Below are 27,918 nucleotides of genomic sequence, written 5' to 3' on the forward strand. Positions count from 1 at the left end.
AAAATATACACAGACGTTAATGATGTTACACCTATGAAGTGATCAAACTTACGTCACCAAGTCTGGGTGTAAATTGAGTTGCTGTGATATTTAAAGCAACAGTATATCGTTGAAAACGGATGCAGTGGCAGATAATTGAGGATCCCCTGATGACACTGAAGCTGTGCCCTGAACATCCAGTTTGGACTCTGGGCAAATATTTTTGAGTCACTGTTTCTGGAAATTTCATTAAAATGCAAAATATGTTTTACATGACAGTTAAATCATTTGGAGTCTCCATCTGAGAAATTTCCTCAGTTCTGATCTACTGAGTGCCTGTAAAGGACCCTAAGTAACTATAAAATTGAGTAAATGTATTCATATTCATCAAATTAATACAGAGTCAGACTTAATTTAGATTTAAATAAGTGACAGTTCTGAAAAATGATATAGAAATTAGTGAATTAATATGCGTTCAGATGTTTATGACAAGCTGGACTTGCCGTTTTAAATCAATGTTGCAAATAAAGCAGCTAAAAAAGAGGTAAAAGATGAAATGGCCATTTCAAGGGGACTTATATTTCATTTATTTTGTGTTTATATTCAGTATTCTATACAGCAGCCTAAGCTATTAATGGACTGTCAAAATACTACATTCACAGAAATAAATTCAGAAATGATTTTCATGAATAAATGCATTTGTAAAAATGTGTTCAAATGAGCAATTTTCAAGGTTTTTTAGATTAAAAAAAAGTCTAGTTATTAATGACTATTTAGACATTCAGAATAGAAAAAAGCTTCTTTTTTTAAAAAAATGTTGAGAGGGAATGTTGCTGTGCCTCGGTAAAGCCCTCAGCCTGACAAAGCTGCTAGCACACCTTTAGGCTGTAGTCTTCTTTGGACAAAAAAAGCAATTTAACTGGGCTGCAGTAACAATTATTGTTGTTGCAGCTCAAATTGAAGATTATTTTCTGAATTCACTGACTAAATTATTAATTTTTTGGTTTAGAAAATGTCAGAAATCATTGATCACGTTACTCAAATGTCTTGTTTTGTCTGATCCACAGCACAAAACCCAAAAATTTTTAGTTTAAAATGATATAAAACACCAAGAAAGAGATGATTATCACAAATGATTCTCAAAGCAATGAATCGATTGGTTTTCTGTCATTTAAAGGTGAAGTACACGATTCTCTTTTCTAGAATCGCATACTCCACCTTTAAAAAAGTAGTTATTATACCTTTAAATTTAAAGTTGCTAGCTTATTGTGTTTTATAATCTTATAAATAATCAATATATTAATTACTGCAGCCCTGAAGCTTGTGCTTGTGCAGTATATAAACCATGTTCTTGCTCTCCCTTTCGTTAGTTGTGCCTTCATGAATATTGAGCATGTGGATTTAAGCCTGCTGAGAGGCCTGGGTAAAAATTTAAGGAACCGCTCAGTGTTATCTAATAATTGCATTTATCACCGCCCTAAATCAAATTAGTTCGTAGGCAGCGATATAGCTAATGATGACTCCTGTTTTGCCTCGCTGTGCTGATCTTAACAACGCCCCAAAAAAATAACTGAAGACCCATTTACCTGAAAGCGATGTATCAATTTTCCCTCATTAAAAACGAAGCCGAGCTCTCGAGCAGGTGCAGAACCTTGAACAGCGCTCTGTGGTTGGCTGAAAGGCTGCGTGGCTCCTTAATGAGGTCCCTCTCCGCAGCGCTCAGAGAGATGGTGGCAGAATCTGGCTGGGAATGAACAGCACAGTATTGTTCACATGAGCGGTGGCCTGAGCTCCCGCTGTGCAGATTCACCCGAACGCAGCGGAATGCAAAGTGGAACTCGTGTTGATGAATAAATACATCAAGTGGTCAAAGAGAGGTTTTTTTGTTTGTTTTTTTAAATGACAGATGCTAATCACAGCTAAGCTTAATTTGATGGAAATGCACAACAGTGGCTGCTTCGTGTGGGCGTTTTCTGCGCAAATGTGAGAAGAGGGGAGCCTTTCGATGGGAGATTTGATGTCTTGACATTTGCAGTGTGTCATGATTACAGCCTCAGCATTGATGTCTGTCATAATGGAGCTTGTATAACACCCTGTAACCTTCTGTGGATAATCCTGACACCTCCTGCCTCTACAGCTGTTGGTTTTCCTTTCAACATTTCCTCATTATGTCTCCATGCCAGATAATCATATTTGCACTGGTGCAATTTAAACACCAGCCAGATCAATCAAACACACACCAGAGTTTTTTTCTAAAGCCCACATGATGATTTTTTTTTTTTTTTTTAAATTTCATTTTATTTAGATGCGCTGTGAATGCTTCCTGTTTTTCACACCTCCTGTTTGCCAAGACAGCGAGTAAACAAATACAACCCCTTTCACATTTCAGATGGTGAATCTCACTGCCCGTACAGCACAGAATAGTCCTATCTGAGCAGAACTCGGATGTTTACAGCATCATTTCTCTTCAACTGTGATTTTTTTTCTTTTTTTTGATGAGGGCACAAACCTTTCTCCTGCTAGCACACTCCCATCCAAAGCCTTTTGGTCTGAGGGTGAAACAAATCTACACAACCGCTAATGATCACGCCATGTGTCAGCTCTTCTAAAGCAGAGCAAAGGACAAAATAGCTAAAAATGGCCGGAACAGCAAAACAAAAAAACATATTTCACATCTCAAAGGTTGTCGGGGGTGAGATGACAAAATCAATACAGCTCTTGGGTGTCTGTATGCGAAGTATGTCGCTAGAAGAAGAAGTCTTGACTACAAATCACTCCTCACACACGGTGGTTATAAAAGCACTCCGCCCACACAACTGTGACTCGCTCATCTTGTATCAATTAGAGTCACAGCAGATTAATTAAACTTAAATTGAACTGATCAACGGATCTGTTTTCACTTTGACATTTAGCAGGAGCTTCTCTGATTTCAGTCACACGAAAGCCGGTTTAATCTGCTAGGATTGGAACAAGAACACATATGAGGGCTGAATATTTATGATGATAACAAGCTGATGAATTGATTAGTCATTTGAATCAAGGAGTCAGGTTTTTACACTTATTCAGTTAACCAGCATTTACAATGTAAGTTCCATCCAGCTGAATAGATCAACAAGAATTTAGGGAGGATTTCTAGAATCAATGAATCGTTTGAGTCAATTATTGGACAAACAAGTCAAATATTTGTGATTTTTAGCTTCTGAAATGAGAAATTTATTGTAAATTCAATATCTTATGGGTTTAAACTGGCATTTTCCATATTTGTTTAATGTCTTATAGACTAAACAGCCTTGGAAACGATTAGTCGAAGTTCTAACAAACATTATATATGCAGTTCCGACAGAGTCTTTTTAGGGTTTATTCTTGCATCATTGCTGAGTGGCCAGTATAAAGGCTCACACCAAACAACAACAACACGTGCCAGATTTGGAATCCAGATGCAACTCAATTCAAATGGATTGAAGTTGCAGTTCCAACAGTATCGGTGTAGACTTTAATTGTAACCAGTTCTTAACCAGCTTTTAACCAGTTCAAAGGCTCAACACCACCTTCTACCCAACAATACATGTCAAAATCAGAAGGTAGATGCAACCAAATTCAAATGGAATGAAGATGCATATACGAATCTTCAAAAAAATCCAACAAATCTTCCCACTGTGTAGACAAACATGCAGCCAAAGGCCCACAGAGAGGCCTCATCCCACTCTGTTCCACCCCACGTCAGTCAAACACTGATCCAATCAGACAGGTGAAGCAAACCCCCCCAAACACCAGGGAAGATAATACTCAAATCTGCATGACAGCACAAATTTGTGATTCAATTACAAATCCTCTCAGGTTGTCCGCACATTCTCGCGTGCCGCCAAAACGTGGTTCGAACACGCTGAAGCTCCTCTCTGGCCGACACTGATAAGACCACATCCTTCTGAGGTGATATTTCTCAGCAATGAGATCAAACAACTGTCCGGTTGTCAAGGTAGACGCTTGGATCTGAGCGTTGCTAACCAACTCCTCCTCAGGGATCTCGAGCATCCTGATTCATGCCATGTTGTAGCCGGGAGCCGTCAGCACTGGAAAGACGTGGCACACCCGGCATCGTAGCCTCCTGACCCCTTACCTTTCTAACTGTCCCTCCACATATCCCCCATTGGTTGCAGATATTTTAAAATCCATCATCCAATTTACATCAGCGAGGGTGGATTTAATATAAAACAACACCTCTGAGTATAACACATCAGCACCACGGCATCAAAAATGGCTGTAAAGTTGAATCCACACTGAAAAACATCTCATTTTACTGTTAATGAAAGCAGAATTTAACTGCTTTCATTTTAACTGATAAACTGGCAACTAAACCAGCCAGTCAGTCAGTCAGTGACTCATTCACTTGGTTTCAGAGCCACTTCAATCCAAATATGTAAATCACATGCAAAAAACAAAGGCTCCACACACATAAAACAACATAAATTAGTGACAGCACAACATAAAACATGTGGCGTGCATCCATCCATCATCATCCCACCCAGTCATCCACACTTTAAACGAGATCTCCATCATTATCCGCCAACAATCCTGCAAATGGAAGACTGACTCATCCTCAGCTTTCAAATGTCTGGTGGCACTAAAGAATTTCTCATCCTATTAGAGGTGGATTGGTGCATACCTGTTTGTGACACTGTTTACACTGAGCTTCCTGTAATATCTCTGTTTGTATCAAGGCAGCGGTGCAAATGAATGAGCAGGGTGGCTTGTTGCGTTTGGATTTACTGGAATTTGCGCCGCTGTGATGAGCAGCCTTGATTTATCAGGTACACAATTTGCTGGATTTAAAGTTATGATTGATGAAACCCCAAAAAACTAATCTCTGTGTATCACAATTTTGAATTCTTTCCTGGTGAAAATAATCCCTTTCTACCTTAGAATGGGTTCGATGCAACTCTGTGTAGATCTATGAGACTGCCACTCGAGCACACCAGCTCATCTATGCTCAAACACTCTTAAACTATTCTTTGATACCCAATAGCAAGTTGGAATATTGGAGTAACTCTGCCATGTATGTTAGAGCTGAAATCTGATTCTAAAGGACAGTAATGACACAGAAAACCTCAACTGACAACCTGGCAGGATTGGTTTCCTCGGTTTGTTACGTACGAAACCTGGGACGGTCACTGATACGCTACAGGTGGAAATGCTGAATCAGAGATGGTGCTGACTGCTTATTTTACTCATGAAATGTCTTCTAATATATAAAAAACATCATATGGACATGTTACAAAGGTAAAAATTGGGGTCTTTAAAGAAACAGCTCCATCTAATTGGTTTTTTTTTTATCTTCAAATGGCTTCACAAAAGGATTTTATTTGTCACAATATGTCAATATCATGATGTACTATGACAGAAGATGTACAATGATAGAAGACTCACCTGTAACCTGGAGTGTAGACTGACTGGCTGGTTAAATGCACTCGATTAACAGATTTAACTCTATTACTTAAGGACTGCAAACAGTCCTTGTGTTTAGCATTTATTAAATTCTAACTAAATCTGCTAATTATATTCTTGATGAACTGATTAAGCTGTTTATCTACAAAATGCTAAATACTCCTCAAGAACATCTGTCAGACTCCAAGGTGATATTTTATTCAAACTCTAAAATCTCAAAGTATTCTCCTGAATATGTCAAAGAAAAGCAGCAAATTTGCAAATGTCTGACAATTTTGCTTAAAAAAACAGACAGTTAGTGCATTAATGTAATACTTTCAGCAGTAATAACACTAAATTCAGGTCAGTAGTAGATTCATACTAGGAATTTGATCATTTCTAGTCCATCTGTACTGACTAAACAGAATAAACAAAGCTGTCCATGCACAGGCCACGAACAAAAGATCCACATGAGAATAAGAAACACTAGTTTCCTTACACTCCACTTTTGATATTTATGATTTATTGAACACACAACTAAAGTCTTGCTGTTGGTCCTTTCAGTATAAAAGCCCTCCTAGCTGTGAACCCTATATTTAATGTGCAATATGACGGATCAGTGGGAGCTGAGGAATAACGACACTGTTTGGGAATATCACAGATACCTCAGAAGGAGCTTGGAAATGGAAATGTGAGACTTCATGCTGCATTCACTTTCACATAAGAAAGATTAAAGTAATCATTTTAATCAGGGAAACGCATCACAACACTAACCTGTTTGGCAGTTTCGGCTGTGACGAATGAGTGAAATTTGTCAAAATGAGGCACCTTTCCAAAACTGGAGAGAAAAAAATCATTTATCAATCTTTCCATGCTGCACGAGCACGCACTCACGCGCATTAATTCGGATCTGTAAATGTGAAGTGCAGTCATATTTCCATCTTTTTAAGTAGTATTTCTCTTGCGCAAACTGCCGAAACTGCGCGTGTGTGCACTCCAGGCTGACAGTTAACTGTGCGCAAAAATAACCCAAACACACCTCAGCAAGCAGCCTGCGTCTCCTCCACAGGGCGCATCTCAGAACAGCACACCGAGAGAATCGGATCTATATATAATTGCACTAAAATACACCAACTCACGTCTCTGAAGCGATTCCAGTGCTTGATCTTCCGGCTGTACTGGGAGATGGTGGACAGCCATTGCTCATCTTCCATGAAATTCCCGGCTTTTCCTGCCTCTTTGCCACTTTTCACGTCCACCTGGAGCGAAACGCCCACCAGCAGACACAGGCAAGCCGCGATCCTCACAACGACCATGTTGCTCAGGCAGTTTGGTTCTGGGATGTATCCTCCTGCTGCTGCTGCTGCTGTCCTCTGGCCAATGATCCACATACAACACTGCTGTTGCTGCTGCTGCTGCCTCAACAGACTGAATGGAAATGAGAGAGAGAGAGAGAGAGAGAGAGAGAGAGAGAGAGGAGGAGGAGAGGGAGACAGAGAGGGAGGGAGGTAGTTAAAGGAGAGATTAGATCCTGCACTAATCATTTATTTCTGCTCACTTATTGTTTTCGTGTCTTTTTTCTGTTTTAAAGCAGCCCCCCACACATAATTCAGACACTGCACATGAATCACACAAGTGGAACAGATGTTTATTGTCATCCCCATGATCAATCAGATTTTATTCATTGAAAAAATTCTCTTTTTTTTGTCTAACATGTACACTAATAAGGCTGAACTGAGGTCCAAGCCAGGCAGTGAAATGAGCAGCTCAATTCAAGGTGATGTGTTAGGAAAATTGCTGCAATTGAGTTACCATCATAAGGAGGAAGCGGTGCCCAAACTGGGCTCCCCCGGACCGCTAACGGTCACTAGGAGACTCCTAAGGGGCCTAAAGGCAAATGAGGTTCAATTTAGCTTAAAATTAGTTCCATTTCATTCCTAATTTGTTCATTAGCAGCACGAGCAGAGAATGTGAGGGTGACTCATCAGAGGTCTTAGTGTGAAATTTGACTTTTTTCTCAGATTGGCCTGCACAAGGATCTGGAAATAACCTTTATCATGAGATTTGTGCTCACTGTATTAATGAGCAGATCTTAAATATTAATTTGGAATCACCATCTAGACTAGTGAGGCAGTAAAATTAGACTCCCACAATCTATATCACATTCCTCTACAGCACTTTGAAGTTTGTAGAATTAAATAATCCAATGCAACACTCAACTTTTATTTAATATTCATATTTAACATGTCATTGCATTTTAAAAAAAAGTCCACCAAGATCAACCAGGAATCCTGCAAATAACACACATTTTCATTATAGATCTGCTGATTATTATCTTGATTCACTGATTATTCATATTTTCTAAAAGCACAATGTGATTTTTTTTAATATGTCCTGTGTAACATTAAATTATGAGCTGTAGAGATGCTAATAATAATACTAATAATATGAATATTTTGCTGCTATCCAACAGTACCAAGCTAGCTGTTTCTCTCTGTTTTCAGTCTTATGCTAAGCTAAGCTAAGAGGCAGCTGGCTGTGTATAATTAATCTACAAATGCTCTCTGACAGAAAGTGAACAAGCATATTTTCCAAAACATCCCAACTACTCTATTATGAATTCATCCTGTGCTTCAGTAGCACACATGGCTGCATGCAATCGATATTCTGTGAAAAACCTTGGAGAGTTCTTAGAAAGATCCTTCAAATTTGATAGATCAGAGGTCGAAACCAGCTTTTTTCATTCAAGACTTTTAGCCAAAGTAAAGGCTTATTTCTGCCCCAGACACTGAAAAATGTATTCTTTGCTTTATTACCACTCTGTTGGACTTTTGTAATTCTTTGTATGTGGGTGCAGAGCATTTGTATCCTCAGAATCTGCAGCAGGTAGGCTACAAAATGCAGCACTGGCTTCTCTCCACAAACTTCCAGTCAGATTGATTTGAACATTTTCTTGTTTGTTGATAAAGTTTTAAATGGGCCGGCGCTACCTTATTTAGCAGAGTTCTTACAGTATATCATCAAAACCCAGTTAGAGGTCGACAAAACTCTTGGATGTTCTGAGATTTAAGCCAAAAAATTAGAGGCGATTGAATCTTCACAGTGGCTGCATCTAGTCTGTGGGACACTTTGCCTTTTCATGTGAGAATTACTCAGACTTCACAAACTTTTAAGTCCCCACTAAGGCCCACCTCTTCTTTTTGGCATTCAATCCAAGTCAAATTTGACACCCTCACTTAATCCCTGATTGTGTTCTATATTTTATTTTTATTACATGAATGTCTTTTTATTCAGAAGTATCTTTTAGTCATTGTTTTTAGCACTTTGGTTCAACTCCTGCTGTCTTTAAATGTGCTTCATGAATAAATTTGACTTTACTTGACATTACAAAGCAATCTAAGAGAAGAATTAGTGTAAACCAGTGCAAACAGAATATGCCTAGACCTTTTAGGTGCAGTTGAACACTTTGTCTGGTTGGTAATCCAGGCATAACCACACTCTTAAGTCTTTGAAAATACTATTTTATTGTCTGGTAAATAAACATGGATGTATCACACACAGTACTGCATACACAGACGTCGTATACGCAGTGGTGGTTTCCATATCTCGATGCATCCTGGTATTTTCGTGAATGAGGAAAGTCAGTTTTTCTAAAGGAGTACCATCTTTCACTCAAGAGACATTTCCAAGATTTCTTGCAGCTGAATATATAAGTAGATTAAATAGGAAATCGACGATAACCAATCATTGTAACCGTACTTCTAACTCCAGCAGAACATCAAATGTAGAACTCATGTCTAATTCTTGTCTTGTCCGTTCACATATTTCCTTGTATATCTGCACAACAGAATCCTATTAAATATTGAAGCCTCGAGACTTAAACCAGAATTCAAAACAATCTTTCATTGATTGGAGCAATAAATGTCTGCACAAAATGATGCTGTAAAGACAGATTGCGGGCAAGACCAAGTAAAAAACGTGTTACCTTCCAGCTTTTTCTCCACAGTTCATGAGCCACAGAGATTTGCTGCACCTGCACATCATTTTAAGTCTGCCCACGTTATTCCTGCTGCTCCCTAAACTCTCAGTGCCCTCTCTCCTTCGCTCTGTATTTCATCCCCATACAGATAAACTTAATCCAGCCCTCTGCTCAGATTCATTTAAGTTTAAGGTTACCAATATTGGCCAAGGCTGAGTAGCCAGGGGCAGGATCACATTTCTGTGACGGTGCTTAGCTGGCCAAACCGACTCTGACATTGGCATCAAAACAGTTGATGTGGCATTTGCAGGCTTTCCTGACTGTGCACAGCTCCAGAATCAGGAAACAAGGGCAACGGGAGAAACATCCCACAGCGCCGGCCAGCTGTGCACATCAGGAATACAAGGCGCTGGACATGATGTGTTAATCAAGAGGTGGTCATTAGTCACGATCGAGGCAGACATGCAGCAGATTAATGGTCACACTGCTGAACTGGGTCACTTAGACGCATTTAAAGACTCTGTTCGGCTTCGCACCATTAGCTTTTAAAGATTTTTTTTCAGAGTTGAGATGTTACTGGGAAACCTCTCTCTCTGGAACATGGCAGAGGAAGACTGTGGAGGGAATCCTACATGTGCAAAAACCACAAAAGCAAACAGAAAACACGTTGATGAGAGACTCCGAGCTGTTTATCACTTCACTTGGCAGGTTTTAGGGATGAGGAGACTCAGAGGACCCTTTTCTTAATTGCACAGGGCTCTTATTCTGCTCCATCAGTATCTGAAGTGGCAGCACAGTGACCACAAGTGCTTTTGCTTCACTGATATCACTGAATTGTCTGATTTTTTTAACCAAATTATTAATTTCAGTTGTGAACGGGCAATCCATCTTTTTTTTTAAAATGAACACTAAATGGAAAATTTGCATTTTCTGCTTGTAACCGTTTTGCCTTTTGATCCTGATGATGCTAAATAACCCAGATGCCACGCAATTAAGCCACATTTTAACACTTCAGATTACCTTGTTAGCGTTCACATTACAGGTGTCATGCTCTTATGAGACTCTAACAGCCACTCTGTGACTGAGAGATGTGATGTCAAATGAAATTTTAACCTTTTGTCGCTTTTCAACATTCAATCAGTCAGTATATTTTTTTTTTTTTGCCTAGACTTAAAAACCACAGACTCTTTCATGTCAAAGAAAATCTATATCTACAAAGTAATGTCAGTTAATTAAAGGTATAAAATGTAAAATAAGCATTTGCCTTAGTATTAATGCACTTTAAGTCATTTTGTAGGTGCACCTTTGGCTGCAATTACAGAACTGAGCTTCTGTGAGTACGTCTCAATCAGCTTTTCACATTTGTACACTATCTTACCCCATTCTTCTTTCCAAAGCTGCTCAATACATGCATTGCTGCTCTATGTATATATAGTCTAGACAAGCAAGACAATGAGTAGAATGTTTGTATTTTTTAGTTTAACTAAACTAAGCCCTCAGCTGATTGGTAAGGAGGTTTCTCTTCAATGTTTTCAAACTAAACTGCTGCAGACATAGGTTTGGTTTGCAGTGTTAGTTACCATAGAAACACAACTAAGTTTGGTCTTAAGCTATATTTGGTAGCTGCCTCCCTTTGCATATTCTTGTATTCTCGGCACAAAGCCAAACATGTTTCCGGTGGGTGTTGGACTCTGCCAAGGTTTCCCCCTGAACCTGATGTTCATGGACAGGATCTCAAGATGCAGCCGAGGTGAGGGGCATATCCAGTTTGGGTTGTGTTTTGTGCTTTTTGCAGAAAGCACTTCCACTGCACAAATTCCCCCTAGACTTTAAAGCTTTTTAATGTGTCTGTAAGCTATTAGAATACAACTTGAACAATGGCTTTAAGAATAATTTTTAAGTTCTATTGGCCATTACTTGTGTATGACGTATCAAAACATGATTTGCATCGTCTAATACTTAAACATGAAAGCAGCTCCCCGCGACTTGTTTAGCATCTTCTGTATATCAGAGTTATGCTGTGGAAGAGTGCTTTTAATTGTGGGATTAACTGATCCCATCAGTTCCTCCTGTTTCTCTCCAGGCAGACGTTGATAAAACTTATCTATCCTTCACCAAGCATAATCAGTTTACACAAAAGGTGTAGAGGGTCGGAAGGCGTCATTTGAATAACATCAGACAAGATTGCACACAGTAAAATTTGAAGGCTTTCTTATCAATAAACATTTGTCGTCTACAAATGTAAACAACACGTGCCTTTTTCTGTTTTACAAAGAGCTCATAAGACCCAACAGGAGCGTCGCTGCTTATCGCGGCTGTACATGTTCTCTCATGATGTAACAAGGCCGTAAGGATCACTTCAGGAATTCCTGGTACACAAGAATTAATTGCAACAGGCCATGGGTGGATGCGTTACACATTTATTTATTCCTGACAAATTAAAAACAGAGTGTTGAAGTGTAGCACACCATGCCAGAAGGAAAGGGGAAAAACAATCCAATTTTACAACTGATTTCAACAAAAGATTCAGGAACAGATGTTATTGCGTTTTGCTGCAAATCCATTCGTGTTCGAATCTGATGGGACCTCGTCTTCCATCTGTCAGCAAAGAGTTTGTTCATGAGCCAACATCAATCTCCATCCAAAGACCTGCAAAACATGCACAGTGATTATTATTTGTACGTTAAAGAAGTTGTTCCGAATATTTCAACCCCCCGAACCCCAAAATTAACATTTCCTCACAATCCCAACTATCCTCATAGGCGACTGATTTAACTAGCAGGACTACACAAACATAATGACAACACAAAAGCAAACAACAACTTAATAATCATACTATTATCTTATAGTAATTTAATACAGGCTACTAGCAAACATCAGTCAAAGTAATCTCTACGTTTAAACTGTAGCACTAAGTAAACAAAGAATGTAGGACAGACTAACTTACATTTGAAGGATTTTTACTTATTACTTTTCATGGTAAACTCACCTAATTAGTTGTGTGGATACTGTGCTTGGAGCAAAGCATTCCGAGTTTAATTTTGGAGAAAATCATGCTCCACACTTAGTCACAAAATGTTCTGCAACTGAGGCTGTCGGTAATCTGTCGAAATCTCCTCAGGTAGGTGAGGACAAAGAAAATTGAAAGGCTGATGATGTTTTTTTTATTTCATTATTTTATTTAGCTTTTATTTAGAATTTTGATGTTGTTTTCTTTTGAACCAGTTTTAAGCATCTCGGGGTTTATTTTCACCTATAATTAGATGTTTGATGACATTGTTTATTTGATGAATAGTCTATAAAATGTCAGAAAACTGTGAAAAATACAAGATTTTAAGAAAAAGAGAATGAGGAGATTTGTGTTTTTTCTCTTCCTTATGTATCTGCACATACAATTATGTTATGTATTCAGTTTAAATCAATAAGAGAGGCAAACAGGGCACCTAAAGGGAAAGGATTAAAGAATAAAATATTACTGCGGCAGTAAAGCCTGTTTTCTTACAAAAGCTACCACAGATGCTTGTTTGTGAGGCAGTCGCATCCTGTTCTATGTACGCAAACCCTCTAAAGTATGCATGAAGCAAACACAGTATAGCCTGAAACCAAGTTCCTGGATAGGAAATCCCATCAAAAGAAGTTATTTGGAAAGTGGAGGAGAGAATAAACCACATCGAGAGGCATTTAATAAGTAATCTCAAGTGACTTACAGCTGTAAGTGGAGCTGCTATAAATGTGTATAGATTTAATTCAATAGGATTCAAACTGGGTCACACAGCTATTAAAGTGCAAAGTTAGTTGGGAGCAGTCTGACAGCAGTTTGCCTTTCCTTGGCAAGTACTGAAGCTGCTGTTTCAGACTGCAGGCAGCAGCAGAAGTGGTGGAAGAGAGTGCAGAAGCTTTTTCAATTAAATGTACACAATAGGCAGAAGCCGGCTAATATTCTGATCTCTTGACATCCTCACTCTCAGTAGATGATTTATTTTTAGTGTGTTTTATAAAGCTCTCACCAGTCGCTATAAATGACAAATCCCCATCAGCTTCACTCCTCGTAGGAAGCGGCATTAAAGTGCTGTATGAAGGGATTTCACACGGCAACATAAATAAGCGATAAAACATTTATATATAAGCGAGGATTTGTTTAACAATTTATAGCCGTGGATCAGAGAGAGTTTACAGCAGGGAGTCTGTAATTCTAGATATTTACTCAAATTGATCACACCATGAGCGTCCTTCACTGTCAGTGCTGAAATGACACACTGATCAACAGAAAACTGATTGAGTGAGTCTGTTTACACAATAATAATAGGCTATTTATTTAACAGTGTGCTCCAACCTACTTTTGTACTTGCTGGTTTTGAGCCGAGAAGCACCTGTTTCAGCTGCATTTTGCAAAAAGATGCACAGGGAACAGTGTTTCTACCAAAACCGACCGACTACAGTGTTCATCATCACCATCAGCTTGTGTTATGATGATTAACTTATACAACATTATCACACACCTCTGAGGTCCACTCAGCTCCATCGAACATTTTAGTCCATTTCAGCTTGTTGTTTTGGTTCTATGACCTTCACGGTTTTGGTTCACTGTGGCTGCTTTTATCCAGGTGCGACATGCAGACATCTTTAAAAAACATCAAAATTGGGCCAGTACACTACGTGCTCATCGCCAAAAGCTGGCAGACAAATTGGCTGCGAAAAATTAAAGCGATATTTAAACAGCAGAAGCCAAAAGGAAGAATAAATATTGGACTTCCATTCATCAGGTGGCCACAAACAGAATCCAAATGAATGCTAATGCAGCTCTGTGTCTGATGGATGTGCATGTTGGCAACTGTTTGCTAACACGTTCACCGCAGCGTCTCAATAAGGCGATAATATGCAAATGTCACCTTAACCCTTTGATGCACAACATGGGACAAAAGTGACCCATATTCAATGGAATATGTGTATCTTGGTTGATGTTGTGCATCAAAGGGTTAATTAAATTCCTGACCATTTCTTTGTCAGCTGCAGTGAAATGACCGAAGATTATTTCAGCTATTTATAGAGCAAAAATGCTAAACATTCACCAGCCACACCTCCTCATTGTGAGGATTTTTCGCTTTTCTACTTTACATCACTATAAATTAAACATATTTTGGTTTTGTGACTGTTTATCAAGCAATAAAATGCCATTTGAGGACAACTCTAAAGTAATTTTCAGCATTTTCCGACATTTCACACATTAGACAGCGATCAAAACCGTAGCAGACACTACCTGATAATGACAATTTCTCGCGTGTCCTATTTTTAAACTCTTATTGTGCAAAGTGACATAAAGTAAACAGCAGCTCTGAATGACTTCTCGCTGTTCAAACACTCTCGGCTTTGTGCCTGTGCTCGCTGTGTGAACGCCTCCAGCAGTAAACAGACGTGGACAGCTGCAGGCAGTCTCCAGACTCAGCACTCTGAATGACAAAGAGCTGCCACAGGGATCACCTCCCTTCTCGCTGGAGACACAGATTAGATGTTTCAAATACTCTCGCCTTGGCTGTCCATCAAGGCCTGTTATGAACATTAGTGACAGAGTGATTAGTGGGAAATTCACACTGTGCTGACATGCGACCCGAGAGTCACATTCAGCGTAAGAGAGCAGTCAAAAAAGGTGCACTGTCATATTTCACCGCTAACGATATTTAGTTTGGAAGATCCAGATTTTGTCTAGCAGAATCATTTATAGAGCACCTTTCAGTATCTCATGGACAGGTGTGTTTGATCAGTCAAATAACTTAAAACAATCTTGAGATTCAGGCTTGTTAGGGGGAAAACATGACATAAGGCATAGGACACTACCTGCTGAAATGACATCGTTGTGCGTCCTTGTCGTCAAATGATCTTTGTTGTGTCGGTTAATTGGATTTACACATTTTATGTCATTAAACAGACCGGATTCGTGCTTTAAGGTAAAACTCACCATGACCTTAGAAAGTAATTAGGCGCTTAATCGATTTCATGCATGTTATTAGTTACTCTGAGCATGCAAATCAAACACATCTACTGTATTAAAATGTCAAGTCTGTCAAACATCATGTGTTTTTCCCCAGCAGATGTTAATGCCATCAATCCCGAAAGAAAGCTTAATTTCTAATTACACTATGAAAAATTGCATGGTGTGGTGCTGAATATAAAAACACAAAATGTGCTAAAAAAAAAAAAAAAAAAAGACTGACATTGATCAATTATTTCAAAACAGCTTTTGCATTAAAAAAAAAGCCACTTTGAAAACCGGCATGAAATTAAATATGCAAATTGGGTGGAGGCCTAAACAATAACGCGATAACCCAAGACTTCAGCTACCAAACATGATATGAATTCTCATTACAAAAGGGTTCAGAGTCATAGGGGTTTATCGAGGTGATTGCTTTTGCTTTCACTTCTTGTAAAATCACACCTTTTTTCTTCCTACACTTTTAACAGAGATGAAGGAAAAAGTAAATGGATTGGAAAATAAGTTTTTATCAGCTGGTTCGGCATTGCAAAGGCACGTTTTCAGTGGGGGTAGTCTATCACCCTTCTAAACATACAGGGTATCTGACTTGTCGATGCATGCACACAAGCACGTGCACACGTCCCTGCACAGACAAACTGTTTAACATTTTAATTAAGGTACAGCGCCTCTGTCTCGTTAAATCTTCAGAAATGGGTGGCAGATTCTTGGTAACACAAACAGACAAGGGGCTCTCATTTATCAGGCTTCTTGGAAGTGGCAGAGGCTAGTTTTGAATTCTTAAGGGCCTGGTTGGATATTCACAGTGTCAGAATCACAGAGATGACTAATTAGGGTGAGAGATGTGGCAGGGACGGGAAAAAGTATGTATGTCGGGCAATGCGTAAGCAAGCTCACCCACGTAGACATGCATAGCAACATGGCTTTGTTACAGAGACAGTCCAAGTCACAGATGAGCCAAAACATTATGGGAAAAAGCATGCCAATATCTTGGATGTAATAGAATGTTAAGTGAACAGGTGATTTTCAGCATCAACATGTTGGATGCAGGAGGAACAGTCCGGTGTTACGACCTGAGTGACTTTGACAAGGGTCAAATCGTAATGGCTTTGAGTCACGCATGTCGGAAGCAGCGAGGATTGTGGGATGCTCCTGGTCAGCAGTGGTGGGAAACTACTGACAGTGATCAGAGCAGGATGTGATGGAACAACTGGTCTAATCCGACTTAAGGGTATTCTGCTAACATCTCGGCGCCAGATACCACAGGACACCTTCAGGGGTCCTGTAGAGGCCATGTCTCCACAGGTCAGAGCTGCTTTGGTGTCACACGAAGGACTAACAGCATATTAGGCAAAAATATGTAGTCATTAGTGTATAAATAAGTGGCAGCGTTTAAAAGGTCTCTCTCCAATCATTGATTAAACTCCCAAAAAAAAAAAAAAAATTTCTATGTGTAAAAATGACATGTATGTTTTTTCTACTCCTCAAAAAAATCACTTCACCTTAAAATGTCTTAGCTGTAACTCTAAACCGCTGCTTCCTCCTCAATGTGCAGATGTAAAACTATTCTGCGTAATACAACAAGTTGTAACATTAGAGTAATTCAGACATACCTGGACCCGGAAGCAGAAACCAATTCTGAAGAAGAAAAGTTATACGAAAGCCTCATCGTGCAACTTGGCAAGATTGGTTCATGAGGTTTGTTACTTATAAAACCATGGAAGTCTGGATCTGTGCTTTTAAAACTGTCAGCAGTATGCTGCAGTGTTAATGTAAAAAAGCTCAGCGGTGGCCTTGACTGCTTTTTTGCTCATGATATTTTTTTATCCAAGAAATAAAAAAACACCATATGGTCAAGCCAACAAGGTAAAAAAAAAAAACTTATGCTCATTGCTAGAATGTAAAAAAAGAATCATGTGTCCAGTATAAATAACCATAATCTGAGTCATTTATCAACCAAACAGCCAAAGAGTTGTTGGTGCCATCTTCTTAAGAGTGAGAATTTGCTACTTTTATCAATGTCAATCAAAGATTTTTTGGTTTTGATCTGTTATTCACACAAATCATGTGATTGAAAAACATCTTCTTGGGTTCCGTGTAACTGAATTAATAATTTTCAGCAACATGTTATGTTATATTCTCTTCATATGCAGTGATGAATAGCATGCATACAAACATTTATCAGAGGGTCTAGATCACTATAGTGTATAGGAAGATAGGTACAGGGGGTCCTCGGTTTACGACGTCCTCGACCTACGGCGTTCCGTTGTTACGTCAGAACTGGGTACGTGAAACTAGTTGGCGAGCGGAGCAGATGAATACATCGTCACGTGGCTATCAGACGGTTTTGTTTACATTCAATGGTTGTACGCCACTTTGGATTGTGCTACATTCACTAACTTTTTGCTCTTCTTTATGGCTCCCAAGCGTAAGTGACTCTTCTGATGGCAGAGCTTCGAAGAAAAAGGAACCCACGGAAATGAAATTAGATATGATAAAATGCTCAGATGCTCAGAACAGGGCGACACACCAACAAACATCGGCCGGTCGCTGATCGATATCATAATGTACGTAACGGCTGGGTTTACATTTTCACCCGAGTTGTAACTTATGGTGAAAATCGATTTACATCAGGCCCTAGAAACGGAACTCTAACATAAGTCGAGGTCCCCCTGCATTTATAATCAATTTGCAATCAACTTTAAGTCACTTATGCACCGATACTACTATCAATAGATAAATTACACTATATTAAGAAGCAGCGGTAATACTCTAAATGCCTATGAAGACATCTAATTGTTAAATATTACCATATACTGATACAAATAACCACTTAAGTGTCCTTACAGCAACTGAATTATAATATATTATAAATCATTTAATAAATGTCTGCATATTACTTGTAAGCACTACATTGGGGGACTTAAACGTTACCCATATTTCTATGTTATCTGACCTTTTAGAGACAGTTAGTAAATTTGTCAAGAAACTATGATTGTCGATTGTTGAAAAAGAATCCTTCATCACAGCCCTGTCCTGTCCCAATATGGTCCTGATCTGTGCAACAAATTAGACATATGGCCATATAAATAAAATTGCTGTCCGTGTCTCTGGTTGACGTATGTTTCTTCACGTGTTTTAGTGCAATCATTTACTGAGGACATCTGCACAACACATCCTTAATCATGTCCCTGCCAAAAGAAACACTGATGCACAGTCTCAATGAATTTAATTAAACTGCAAATCATCTGTCTCTCTTACTTTTTCTCTCTGTGTGTGCTGATGAGCAATAGTGCTGCCAATTCCCAGAATCCTCACTGTATCTATTACCTGAGAGTGGTGTTATGCTGGGCGTGCACTCCTGACCCACTAACAAGCATACTGTCAGGGGACCGGGCGTGGATAATTAGGCCCCTTTCCCGAGTCTGAAAAAATACATTTTGTGCCCAGACAAGGCTACAGTTGATGCATGGACAGCTCAGCTAGCTAGCTGTTTTCCAATGACAGAATTTGCATGTCCATATCTAATGGTGTCTGTAGACATTGCTCCAGGAGAACAGGGCGAGAAAAAAAAAATCACGCCACTGCTGAGATGGGAGGGTGGACAGCACTGGACAGCAGAGCTGACAAACAAAAAGCGCCCTCAGTTTTCATCAGTGTAACTTTTGGCCGCTTGGCGATCACCCTCCTGAATGCCAAGCAGAGAGCGTCGCCAGCTGAGGGGAAGGCTGAAAAAAAAAGCTCTGACGGCAAGAGCAAGTGGCCAGGCTCTGTGTCCGATGTCTGTATTCACTGACACACTCGACAGACGGGAGTGGGAACAAGGTTGTGCTTCGTGTGGGAAGGGCACCGATTTAAAAAAAAAAAAAAAAAAAAAGGGGAAAAAAAACAGACCGGTGTAATAAATCATGTCAGTGATGCATTAACACATTCATGAGGCAGTGAGATGAAATGAAATACTTGGCTGTGACGTCCTGCAGTGCGAAGATGAGACTAGGCAACGGTGAAACTCGACCAGAGTGGTTCAACGACGAGAAAAGCTTTCGGGTTTGGCTCAAGATTTGTTTTGGCCACCATTAGTTACAGTGAATTTCATATTTGCTAAATCGTTCAAGTTTAAGTCGCACAGTCACCTGATAAAAGTCTTATTTCGTCAAAACAGAGCAGCTGGGATCGGCTAAAGAATGGTGGCTGTTCCAGCTCTTACGGTTGACAGGTGAGATGGTGCAGGAAGACTCTTTAAATAATTAAACACATGCCATCAACACTGACATTTTTATGAGCAGCCCGAACATTTATGAGATGTACCAGCCAATCGTCTGACAAGAATGGGCAGCTCCAGGAAAGAAACATGGCCATCAATACCTCCCATTTCTTTTTTAAAAGATTGCAGGGATCGCTGTATTTGGACGTTGACAAAAGGCAGACATTTTGCAGTCATTTACTTCAGTAAAAGTAAATGAATCTCTTACAAGTAGAAGTTCTGGCTTCAAAATGTTACTTAAGTGACAATACTAAAGCATTGCCAGCAAAATGTACCTAAAGAATTAAAAGTAAAACTAATCATTGTGTAAAAAGCCACTCTTTAAAGTGCTGAACTATTAAATGGATTATATTTGAGTTATTATGAATCGTGCATTAACATATAAGCAGCATTTTACTGACGTAACGCTACTTCTGACTGTATTTAAAGGTGTTTGGTTTCTTTTTTTTTTTTAAACTTATTTTATTTTCACCTTTATTCAATAGATACAGCAGAGAGAGATTAGGAATGTGGGAAAGAGGGCAGTGGACTTGCAGTAAAGGTATCAAATCTGTGACTTTGTGGCCACATAGTATGCTGCAAAACAGCTATGGTGTCATCCTGTAAACATTTTTTCACCTTAAGCAATATACAATATTGTATAAAGTAATCACATGTATGTAAAATCTTAATCTACAAGCTAAAGTATAATTGTTAGATGAATGTAGTGGAATAAAAAGTATAATATTTTCCTCTGAAATATAATGTAATGGAAGTATAAAGTAAAAAAAAATCTAATTAAATGGAATTGTTCGGTCATGGGTGAACGTACTTTTCTGTAGTCAACATAATGTCACTTATTATATAATGTATGCATCTCTATAAAAAGATTTGACACTGACATCAACATGACCCAGCGTCAATAATCTTTTCCTCCTCTGAGAGAAGTAAAATTATCCAACCATGATTCCCATCAAACAAAATCTTTCAATTGTCAGCAACAAATCCCTAAGCTTGCAAATGTAAACTCATTCCATTTTCATAATCAAGACAAAGTATTTATGAGTACGGTTGGAGTAAAGTTTTCAGTGGAAATTCTAGCTTTTCACATGTTGCTCTTTTGATTGCCTGTTCCATTAAAAGTTATTTTGTGTCGCTGACTTTGATGTTTGACTCACATTTCCTGAAGAGAATCAACTGTTTGGAGACTGAAGTACAAAAACAGAAATGTGACTGCCTAGAGTATCTTAGAATGGATTTGCATGCATGTTTCATCTTTTTGAAAGAGCTTGAGTCTGAAATTTCAAACATTCTGATCATTTTAGTTTTTCATATAAAATGTTCCTGAGGGGTTTCAGAAAGCAATGAATATGATTCAGACACAGGCGAAACAAGTCAACAGAACTATGCTGCCACCTACTGGACAAACCCGATCGAAACTGCTGCAATGCTCTAAGACAGAAACTACTTCCTTATTAATTTCCCACCTCAGAATCAGTGCAGTCCCACTGAGGCTCAAGAGAAGTTGATGCTCCCTGCAGAGCTGTAGTATCCAGTGCAGTCTGTTGAATATCTCTGGGACAGCAGAACAGTGTTCAGCTCAAACCCTCCAAAACAGTAGGTACCAAATTTCTGTAAAGAAAACAGCAATTCTGTAAATTTAAACAGGTAATTCAATGCACCTTCCTAAAAACAAAGTAGCGCACCAGATGAGTGATTTAACAAAATCAGCACTGATGCTGTAAAGTCAAAATTACTTACGCTGCCTCTCAGAAACATGGTGTTACCATAGTTACAGGCAACTAAGCATTTGGCTGGCACCTTTGTGTCATTCTCAGACAAAAAAAATCAATACAATATTGCTATTCAAGCAAAGACGTTCTCTGCCATCAGCTTTTTATCGCCACTGAAAATTGGTGTTGCCTTTCAGATGTCACTCGTAAAAAAGCAGCACCTGGAAGATTTATTAGTGTGACTTCAAAAAAATGTTTATCAGTGTTATACAGGTGTATTCTTGTTCTCCCACAATAACACGTTGAGCCAATACAATCCTAAGCAATGCACTCTTATGTGTTCTATAAGATAACACCCTACATTTTAGCATTTTATGCAAGTAAAAATAATAGGAAATTAATCATAATTCTGACATTTTATATGGCTCATATCCACTCTAAATAGAAGTCTATAGTGAAAAACATAGATTTTACAGTTATTACCAGATCAGTCTCCCTACTGTTCAAATGCAGCAGGTATTCCAGACTATTTTTGGATCAATTCCTACCACATTTAAATGAAATTTCTGTTATGCAACGTTGTCTGTCTCAAGCTACATTGGACAAAAACACACACAAAAGGCCTTTTTCATTGACATTTTGATAAATCACATTAGGAAAAGCACAGACTTGAATACTACTAATAATGTCTGAATTCACTACAGCTACATCAGAACTGGAGTATTTTAAGTTATTAGTAAATCCTGTGTTTTTTCTACTATGACAAGTCAAGAAATCTGCTGTAAAAAAAAGGCCTGTATAGATATTTCAGCCAAAATAGAACAACACACTCTTACAGAACAGGTTCATAACCAACCAGAAGGAATGAGCCTTTTACCCTGCACTAGCACAAGACAGACAGTAAAATCATAAACAAACACGTCTCTGACTTGAAATCCGTGGCTTTTAAGGAGATCAAGTGGTTTAAAATTTAATTACTTATTTCACACCGCTGCTAATCTGGGAACATAATCACTTAGTGCCAGTCTGAAATCAACAACGACAGAAGTGAATCGGCACCAAAATTAACCTGATTATCGTTCGTGCACGTTTGTGTGCTGTTCCACCCAAAGACCTAAATCTCTCTATTTAAGCACTTATTAAATGGCAATCTCATGGGACTCTAAGTGTGGTGGAAATGTTACCCATAGTTGGAAATCTGAAATACAGTACGCTGCAACAGCTGAATGGTACAATACTGCTGCAGGTGCCTAATTAGAATAATCAAGATCTAGTTAGTTTCTTTATACAGTTTAGATTTTAAGAAACTTATTTTATAGTAAGCACTGCCCTTTTTTTTCTTCCAATTTTAGATTAGACATCTAAGAGTTAGGCTTTTAGACAGGCTGTGTACACAACAGAGGTTTGAAGCAGGTGTATATTATGTTATGGTCTACCCTATTTAGGAGTCTTCTTATGTAACTACAATATTGTATTAACAGCAGTCAAGTAGTGAGTTCAAGTCTGGATGTAGTTCAGCAGCTGTAAATTTCCTCTAACCTTTAATATGTTTCTGGCATCAAAAGCCTCCCTTTCACTCGTGGCTTGTCTTCCGGTCCCGCCCGTGTCTTCAACTGGAAAAACACCAGAGCGACAAAGACGAAGACAAATTGAACAATGTAACACAGAGCGACAAAAACACAGATAAGATATCAGTGGTCAAATAGACAGGTTTACTTGCTGCTTCGGTTGTAGTACGATAGTATGGTGAGAGTCAAGGTCATTTAGGTTGTAAAATGTGTTTGTGAAATAGAAGCAAAGGAGGAGAAAAACACACTGAATGTTAATAGGGCTTGTCCACATGGTGGTAAACATGGTCAGCAGTGGCACGGCCCCTCGCTTGTGCTGTGTTGTTGGTCAGCTCAGTACAAATTTGAGAGCTGCTGCTGGACTTGATCCATGTCCCCAAATGAATGAGGCCATTGTCAGAGTACTTGGAAAACACACGGCCTGGTGCACGTAAACAGAGCTGTGGCCAAACAGAGAACTACCTCCCTGATTCCTCGCCGCACAAATTTGTTGTCGCAATTGTTCAAGATTCAGCTTTGGCGTCACTGCAGCTCCAGTCCAAGCCAAAAGATAATAAGAGGACACTGGCAAATATGTTCTGTGCAGCAGCTACCACTGCGCTCTCAGCAGGTCAATAACGTCTCCTCCTTGTGTTCGTGCTTGTTAGGCTGTTATGTGTGTGTGGTGTCTTTACCTGTGGAGTCCTTTCTGAACAGAGTGTTCATCACGGTGCCGTGCAGCTTCACTCTGTCCCACTCTCTAATCATCAGCCCTGCAGAGACAAAATGCTCCACCAGTCGATCTGCAATCACCTGCAGCCTAAAGGGTGGTAATATTCAAATAATACAGATGTCAAACAGAAAATCGCCACAAATAAAACTTTGAGAAAATTGATGATTCAGGTTTTGAAATGTATTCCATTTTCATTGACATGCTTACTTATCAGATCCGTCTTTGACATTGACTTTGGCATACAGGACGTCCACCATGGCTGGATCATCATTCATGTACTCTACACCCGTCACCTCCAGTGGCAGAGGTTTTCCTCCAGTAATGTCCCTGATGGTAGATGACACAAAGCAGATCTATGTATTTTAGTGTCTTTTACATTAAAGATGTTAATTGTTAAGCGATATGAATGAGAGCACAGCAGTTGTCCATTTGTATTTTTGTGTGTGAGAAAAATTGCTGGCTCGCGACCCAAGATACATTCCAACAGACTCTGACTATAAAGTATAATTTCCCTCAAATCTAGAAATCATGTCATATCTAACCTTTAAAATGTAAAATGGCACAAGTTCACTCAATAAAAGATGAGGCTGGAGATCATTTATATTGGTGGCAAATATCATGAATAAACCAAGCCAATGATGCAATAATCTGCAGTCTAGACATTTATTAATGCTAAGGATGTAAAATCAGCTCACATATATGCGCAGATACGTTCTTTTTGTCCTTTACATGAAGCAAAAAGAGCTCCAGCCTGTCAAGAGATGTGCTCTTAGCAACCTCTGAAAGTGCCCTGTGGTATGTGGCAACAGGACATTAGGAGCACATTCTTTGAGCAGTGTAAGGTTCAAGGTAGAGACATCAACTTGTTCAGCATATTCCCCAACAGCCTGTTGCCAGATTCTGGTTGGTCTCCTCTCAGACCACTGTCCTTGCTTTTTCAGTGGTGCACCAGCTCCTTTCTCTGTTCACAGCTTGGCCAGTTTGTCAAAGCTGCTCACGAAATCCATTATATAGAGTTTGAGAAATGACTGTTCACTTACAGTCCATTATATCCCAGACCTTAACATGTTCTATTTGTATGAGATAATCAAGGTTATTTGCTTCATTTGTGAGTAGTCATTGGGCTTTTGCTCATTAGTGTATAGTTTAATGATTAAAAAAAAGGTAAATAATTCCCTAAAACAGCAAGCATTATACTTTTTTAAGAATTAGTCAAGCTGATATAAATACTGATTTGTTATTGGTCATTTTCAAACTAACTACAAGTAAACTACACAGAGAACATCGATCGCAATAAACAAATATCTCAACCATTACTGTTATCACTGATGAGCCACACTAGTCAGTAGGATCAATTTATGGTTGTTTTTCATGGGCTTTGTTGATAAGACAGCTACAGAATAACAGATTTACTCTTTGAAGCAGTCAGCTGCTACCTGATGAACTTTTCACACTCTTGGAGATGTTCACATGCTTTCCTCACTTCCATGTCATTCAGTAGAGCCAGGGTACCGATTGTCAAGTGCAGCTTTGCAGGGTTTTGAAAGATGCTTCCCTCTACTCCGTGATCCTGCACATAGAGCGGCGACAAATTGTAAATACAGAATTTATTATTGAAGACAAGTGCCTACCTTAAACAATACAAAGCCACCATCGCCTCTCGTCATTTCCATTCATAATTTCCCTCTGCAGTACCTGTGAACATTGCTGCAACACCTCATCTTTAAATGTCAGGAATCCCTCTTGAATTTTGGAATCATTCAGCGGGAATGAAAGGAAGTGCGTGAAAGGCTGCTTTTTCCGGAAATTCTCCACGAGGACCTCAACTCGAGTGACTGCAGATGAAACTGCAGATTTGTAGGAACCTGTGATAACTGCCAAGCAAAGGAAGAAAGTGAACTGAAACTCTTTTGCTCTCTGATCAGCATTTAAGCAAGCAGATCTGCTTTTAATCCTCACCAATCTGTCCTTCCACTCCTTGTTTTGGGATACTGATAGACGTCTTTGTGTCAAACTCCAGACGTTTGCGTGTTTCTCCTTTTTTCCCAATGATATATCTGCAAAACAATGATGAAAACAAACATAGACACACATTATGCAGCTTGGAAACAAAACCCCTTACTATTTTCAGGCTGAGGAAGATAGAGAACAACCTAAACGTGTTTTTTTGAAATTACTCACTTGTAAAGAACGCTTGGGACGTCAATGGCACAGCGGTAACCTTTATCTGTCTGTTCAATGAAGTGGGTGTCACAGGTTTCGTCTGCTACATCTTCACTCTCTAGAAACAAACCAATATATTATTCAGGGTTTCTGAAGAAATCAGCCAGTCAAATTTAATGCTATTTAATGCCATTTTAATGCTATACTGTAAAAATTTTAATGCTACAACCATGAACTCAACAAATTACACGGGTTTGTTTTTTTGTAAAAGATGATTTTTATTTGAAAACTGTCCCTACATTTCACTATTTCTGAATCCAGAAACCACCCCTGACCACCCACAGGCTGCAGTCATTCTCTGAAATCCATGTTTTCTAGCCATTTTTGCTGGAATTTGCGTTTCCCCATTTCCCAGCTCTCCTCCACCTGGTCCAGCCTGCCGGCCACTTTAAGAGAATGCAGTTTTTGGCAATTGTACCCAACCGGCCGGAACAATTATCGCAATGCTTCGGGATGTTTACGCAGATGCACTTATCTGACGAATCGCAGTCCATAATTATATATTATTATAGTCAAATATTTTTCTTGAAAACTGCAGAAAGAATTTTTAATGCCACTGAGAATCAAATTTAATGATTTTTAATGCCGTTTAAGGCCTTAATTTTCGCAAAATCAATTTAATGACTATTAATGTTTTTAATGCCCTGCAGATACCCTGTTATGGTTTATTAAAGCCATTGTGGCTACAGTCTGATAGCATATAATTATCTATATTAGCTGTTACTACGTACCTGTTGGTCCCATGTAAGAGCAATCTTCTTCTTCATAATGTTCTTCCTTAATTACATTCCTACGGTACATCCTTCCATTTATATTGATAAGAGTTGGACGTAACACGTCCATACTGTAAACTAGCAAACGTTAGCAACACCTGTGCTAACCTGACAATACAAACAGACAATACACTAGCAACTAGCTACACAACAATGGTGTAAATTAGCTTACTTTTTCTTTTAAAACTTATTTACCTAGCTAGCTGCTGATAACTCACTACTTAGTTGACTTCTTGCGTCTGCTTCCTTGCTTTACGACACGTATTTGTCAGACGTCAATGGGGTAGATCCATAGATATCCACCAAAGAAACTTTACGACAGCTGGGCGACAGAGGAGGCATTCCAGATGACCGTGAAATCTAACGGCGTGCTTCAAACGTAAAACGCTCTTCGTTGTCGTAAACTAGTGCTAAGACATCTAAACAAGAGTCAACTGCGTGGATATAAAGTCGCTGTAGTTTTACTGGGACACCGACGGTAAGCTGTACTGTTTAATAAAAACAGGCACATTTGTATTATATTGTATAAATTAACATTAATGGCGGGCGGTTGTCTTCTGTCAACAGGACAGTTAGCTTCCTTGCTAGCCAGCTAGTAGAGCAGTTGATAGCTTGCTATCAGAGTATCTGGAAATGTAGAAACCTACTAACGTAGCATTTGTTCGCTGGTTTTTAGTTTAAGTTAACTGCCTTCTTGACTCATTAAACGTGCTGTACTCTTGTTTAACATATTACCGCTGGTGTAATGACAGCTGTTGTGTTTCTCTCTGTGTGTTTTAAAGTTTCCCAAGGCAATGGCAGCGTCTTCTTCGTCGTCTTCTGCGGGAGGAGTTAGCGGCAGTTCAGTGACTGGTTCTGGGTTCAGTGCTTCAGAGCTCATCCCCCCGAGGAAAGTCCTGTACACATATCCTAAAGGTGCAGGTGAAATGATGGAAGGTAAGAGGAAAAACACAGCTAAAGGCACCTGTTAGTAGTCGTCTCTGAGCTCCCTGAAAAGCAGGGGATTAGGAAACATACAGTGGGAGTATTTATCAACACAATGTACGTTACTTTTCATCATTCATTCAGTCATAACCACTGAAGAAGCAATGGGACAGATACATTGTGCCTCTCATCTGCACAATAAAGACCTCTTAGCATATTTTCCAAATTGTTTAAACCAACAAAAGTGGCAGACGTTTTTATTTATAACAAGACATCAGTGTTTGCATTGCACTTTACATAATTTCCGATCAGGCTGCCATCTTGATTTTTTATTAAGAAACAAACACACCTAGTTAAAGTCTCCCTTAAAAAACTGT

General features: G+C 39.1%; 1 protein-coding gene across 3 annotated transcripts; it reads right to left on the reverse strand.

The window, feature by feature from the left end:
* Nucleotides 1–6,582: 6,582 nt before the first annotated feature.
* ascc1 (activating signal cointegrator 1 complex subunit 1) lies at nt 6,583–27,551 on the reverse strand. Of its 3 annotated transcripts, none has more exons than XM_055004746.1 (10): nt 27,353–27,551; nt 25,803–25,902; nt 25,581–25,678; nt 25,317–25,495; nt 25,058–25,191; nt 23,829–23,948; nt 23,584–23,708; nt 22,881–22,954; nt 21,096–21,240; nt 6,583–6,828 (listed from the first exon to the last, which is right to left on the reverse strand). In XM_055004746.1, the coding sequence occupies exons 1-9, from the start codon at nt 27,495–27,497 to the stop codon at nt 21,124–21,126; spliced, it is 1,092 nt and encodes a 363-aa protein (XP_054860721.1). In that variant the 5' UTR covers nt 27,498–27,551; the 3' UTR covers nt 6,583–6,828; nt 21,096–21,123. The 3 variants fall into 3 exon arrangements, with proteins under 3 accessions (XP_054860721.1, XP_035803694.1, XP_023125211.1); XM_035947801.2 differs by lacking the exon at nt 6,583–6,828 and adding an exon at nt 11,784–12,028 and having other exon boundaries at nt 27,353–27,549; XM_023269443.3 differs by lacking the exons at nt 6,583–6,828; nt 27,353–27,551 and adding exons at nt 11,784–12,028; nt 26,576–26,896.
* Between the last annotated feature and the right edge of the window lie 367 nt (nt 27,552–27,918).

This window comes from Amphiprion ocellaris, chromosome 18 (genome assembly GCF_022539595.1).
Source record: "Amphiprion ocellaris isolate individual 3 ecotype Okinawa chromosome 18, ASM2253959v1, whole genome shotgun sequence".
NCBI classification, from domain to species: domain Eukaryota; kingdom Metazoa; phylum Chordata; class Actinopteri; family Pomacentridae; genus Amphiprion; species Amphiprion ocellaris.